The 4,305-nt window shown below is 32.5% G+C and overlaps 1 protein-coding gene across 2 annotated transcripts; it reads right to left on the reverse strand.

Annotated features, from left to right (window-relative positions):
• Positions 1-471: 471 nt before the first annotated feature.
• LOC149542341 (non-specific lipid transfer protein GPI-anchored 3-like) lies at positions 472-3,818 on the reverse strand. Of its 2 annotated transcripts, none has more exons than XM_089797311.1 (3): positions 3,032-3,818; positions 1,330-1,407; positions 472-877 (listed from the first exon to the last, which is right to left on the reverse strand). In XM_089797311.1, exons 1-3 carry the CDS (start codon positions 3,366-3,368, stop codon positions 777-779), a joined length of 516 nt encoding a protein of 171 aa, XP_089653437.1. In that variant the 5' UTR covers positions 3,369-3,818; the 3' UTR covers positions 472-776. The 2 variants fall into 2 exon arrangements, with proteins under 2 accessions (XP_089653437.1, XP_089653436.1); XM_089797310.1 differs by having other exon boundaries at positions 472-880; positions 3,032-3,817.
• Between the last annotated feature and the right edge of the window lie 487 nt (positions 3,819-4,305).

Raw genomic sequence — 4,305 nt, forward strand, 5'->3', positions numbered from 1 at the left:
ATGAAACTAATTAACCATGTGTTCGTTTTGTAGCATATCAAATTTTCTATACACTTAAAACATTACTAGGTCAATGGGCAATTGGATGGTGACTAAATAATCTTGTATCCAAATTCACTTGTTCTACCCCATTTTAGTAGGAATGAGGTAGGAGAAATGATTTAGGAAATTGGTTTTTAAAAAAATCAATTAAACTTAATTCCTTCAATGTTTCTGCAAAATGTCTTGACAATACAAATTTTCTCCACCAACATTTTAGAGGTAAGGACAGATTATTGTGATATTGCTATTATGATTTAACTATGTAGGTTTTTGAGTCAAATTAATTGATCTTGATTCATGAGTAGTAGTTCACACAAACTTGAGCTGCAAGATTACCATTACAGCCCTTTAGAGTGTTATTTAAAATATATATTAATGAAACACTTATTATATATTAAACTATCCCTTTAGAGTGTCATTAAAAATATATTAACAAAACACTTATTATGTATTAAACTATGATTATGATGGTACTATAACAGTCATTTGGAGTACCATCATAAACACTTTTAACATAACACTTTTATATACTACAATATAAAGACCCTTGACTGCTGCATCAAATTATTTATTCAACAAAAAGTAAAACAAAATGAGAGATCCAAGTTTATTGGAGGCATTGCGATGCACTTTCAATGCAAAAGAGAAGCAGCAAGATGAACAAATTAGCCAGGTTGATACAGCACTATAATCTTCAGGAAAATCGCTTCACCTCCCTTTAACAGTGCCAATGACTAGAATTCTAAAATTTTGGGTGATACAAGCAAGGCCATTAAGAAGAAGCCTATTACTTCTGTAGTTGGAAAATGGCTTGAAGAAGCAGAGGCACTAGTATCTCCTGCGCAACTCAATTAGCATTACAACATCTATAAAAACAAATAAATTAAATAATGTTGTAAAAAGAAAAGGATTTCTCTGATCCAGTCTCTATGACAGGTATAATAGCACCAGAAGGAGAAGCAAAATGTCAATTTAGTTTTAACATATTTACTAATTAAGCTCATCAGATTTCCACAATTCATGTTAGATGATTGAATTCTCTTTTGGAATCAACTGTATGATAGTTTTAGCATCAACATTTCAGAACATACTACATTATCCATCATCAGAGTGCAAGAGAGCAAAAGAATTGAAAAAGATGGATCATGTAGTATGATCCGAAACATTGATGCTAAAAACTATCATACAATTGATCCCAGAAGAGAATTCAATCATATCTACTGATACCCATATATTTTAAAACGAAATAAGTTCACAGAAGATTAAATGATTCCCCTGTTCCTTTACCTTGCGATGGAGTGCTGCCATTGCTTTTAGCCTGCGAAGGAGTGGTGCTATTGCTAGGAGTCTCTTTGTTGCCATTTTCTGTCAAGTAACAGGTATGTTATCATTACAGGGAGAAGTATTATACCAATGTGTGAATATAAGGCATATGAATAGAAATTAATAATCATACCAGACAAATGCTGCATTTCAAGAGAAGATTTGGTATCATCTCTAGGTCAAAATGGATTGTAAAAATAGGAAATGGTGAGAAAGATTTTCTTTGGAAGGAATACTCATTCCAAAAATTAGACTGAAATCATATTTTAGTGATCTAAATCAATCCAATAATCATTTACATAAAAAAATTCTACAGGCTAAGTTCTTGTCATCCAGGCATTGAAAGAAAGAGAAGGAACAAATTAACTCAAGAACAATATTTGCATTTGCTTTGAAAGGGACAGATATCATGTTGTCCCATATACAACCATATAAGGGCAGATCTGAATAGAACTGTAAGATTTGTGTAATCCAAATAGCTTGCTGGGTTTTCCAACTAAACAAGTGGTAGTTACATTATTGTTATTTTCATAACATAACAAACAAATACACATACATGGCAGCAAAGTTGTTGAAAAATCTTAAATACTTTAAACCAGATTCTGGCCTCATTGACATGGACTGATCATTTCAGATGCAAATCAAGGGTAAATTTCCATTCTAGAAGTTGAAACATGTCGAAGGGTTGTAGATTAATAAATTGAGTATAATTGGTGAGCATGATAGTATGAGATATAGAAGTCTATCAAGGTCGAAGCCCCTAGAGGCACATTAGGATTAGTTTCAACCTCTCAATGAATTTGACGGACCGAATCCTCTACATGTGTTTGTTTAGTCAAAAGAGGCTTGTCATTTGGATGTATGTTTACTCAAATCATTCTAATTGACTACATAAAGGCAGAGATGCTGACATCCATGTATACTTGACATGTTCCAATTTGAAAAAACAGTTGAACTAAGAAGATGACCATAAATAAAACATTTAATTTACATGTAATTATTCAAGTCAAGGGTGAATTTCCAATATCTAGTAGTTGAAACAGGTCAAAGAATTGTAGTTCAATAAATTGAGTACAACTGGTGAATATGATGGTATGAGATATAGAAGTCTATAAGGTTGAAGCCTCCGGAGGCATATTAGGGTTAGGTTCAACCTCTCAATGAATTTGATGGACCCAATACTCTGTATGCGGCTGCTTAGCCAAAAAAGAATTGTCAGTTAGATATATGCGTACTCAAATCATTGTAATTCATTACATAAGGACAGAGATGCTGACATGTTTCTATGAAAACATAGTTGAAATAGGAAGATGACAATATATAGAATATTAAATGTATAGACGAGGAAGATGGAGAACCCAGGGCATGACATGCTTGGTGGCTAATGTATAGCATAAACAATCGATTCAGAAAAAGGCATTCACTGAGGCAAGAGGAATTGAATAACATTTACAGCAGGTAGGGTTTTCTATACAATCATTTCAAAGATGTTGTAGAACATAAAAGAATCAATACAACAAACAAAAAAACCAAAAAATTATGTAGACATTTTTTATCCTGGAGATCCTACAGGGCATCCTCATTCATTCACAGATCATACTTAAACTGCAGAGGAAATTTTTGAAAATAATCAAAGTGCAAAACAAAAACAAATCAAATTGCGTACCTTGCGTAGTACAAATGCTTGTTGTCATGTTACTGCCGCACTTTGCAGGCAAATCCAGTGCTTGAGAAACATTTGTGACCCCTAAGGAGGCTACGGCATTAGAATTCAGCAAATTGCAGAGACATTGTGTTTGCTTCTCGAGAGCAGTCAGCAAAGGACCACAGCAAGAAGAAGGGGGTTTGGCTGCACTGGCATTGATCACATAATCAGTACATGGTATCAATGAATTCACACATGAAGCAGTGTTGTTGGAATCTCCATCGCCATACCCATTTCCCATCATTAACGACATCACCATTGTGCCAAAAAGCACCGTGAATGAAAAAATTGCCCTCATTTTTGCACAGAGAAAAACCTAGAAAGCTCTCAATCCAATGCTAGGGTAGGAAATTTAAGCAAATCTAAAAGTGATCGTTCGTTTTCCCTCAGTAATTGCAGGGTTTAACCGTTAAAGGGATTGATGTATCAACTTTCATAATGAAGGTCCAGATATATAATGGCGGGGAAATTGATCAGAGGATTTAGGTCACCTCCTTCCTGGCATAGTATTCATGTTGCAGAAACGCCCCATTAATTAATCCATGTGCAAACAGTTGGCTTCTCCAACTAATTCCATTCTTCCCAATGTTAGAAAGTAATGCGTTTTTCTGCATATACACCAACCAGCTTCGACATTTACATCAACCTTAAAACCTGAAATTCGCTGTCCAAATTCCTAATCAATAGTTGTTATTTTTCGGAAAAAATAGCCATGGGAAATTTCAAACTTTATAATAAATTTTATTTGTCTTTTTGGGGAAACTTTTGAGGAAATATGATGTGTCTTGTTAATGCTGATATTCTACAATGGCAGAATGAGCGAGTTGTGACTATGTTAATGTTAGTTTTTATTCTTCTAAGTTAAATTTGACAACCATCTACATGTCAAAAATTTTAATTTTATTATACATGAAATATTTTTTTAAAAATAATTTAATGAATATCACATAAAATATTCATATAAATTATTATATTTTGAAATATAAATCATTCATTTTTAAGAAATTAAAATAAAAAGCTTAAGTTAGCAAAAAGCTAAATAAATAGAGAAAAAGGAAATATAAATAATTTTAGATATGATAAATTAAATTATAATTATTTCGTAGTGGATATCTATCGGCATTTCTTTAGATAGATTTATTTAAGATATCTATACTAGTATATATTTGTTATTTCAAATTTTGTTGTCTGAATAATGTTTGTTATTGCAATCACTTATTCATAACTAGTGATTA

This window comes from Cupressus sempervirens, chromosome 8 (genome assembly GCF_028749045.1).
Source record: "Cupressus sempervirens isolate cs-2001-9-10 chromosome 8, ASM2874904v1, whole genome shotgun sequence".
Lineage (NCBI taxonomy): Eukaryota > Viridiplantae > Streptophyta > Pinopsida > Cupressales > Cupressaceae > Cupressus > Cupressus sempervirens.

Coding starts and splice junctions, on each gene's coding strand:
- LOC149542341 (XM_089797310.1), bottom strand. CDS start 3,368: ATGAGGGCAATTTTTTCATTCACGGTGCTTTTTGGCACAATGGTGATG. Junction 1,408..3,031: donor AAGCATTTGTACTACGCAAG/GTACGCAATTTG, acceptor GTTACTTGACAG/AAAATGGCAACAAAGAGACT. Junction 881..1,329: donor TGGCAGCACTCCATCGCAAG/GTAAAGGAACAG, acceptor TGAGTTGCGCAG/GAGATACTAGTGCCTCTGCT.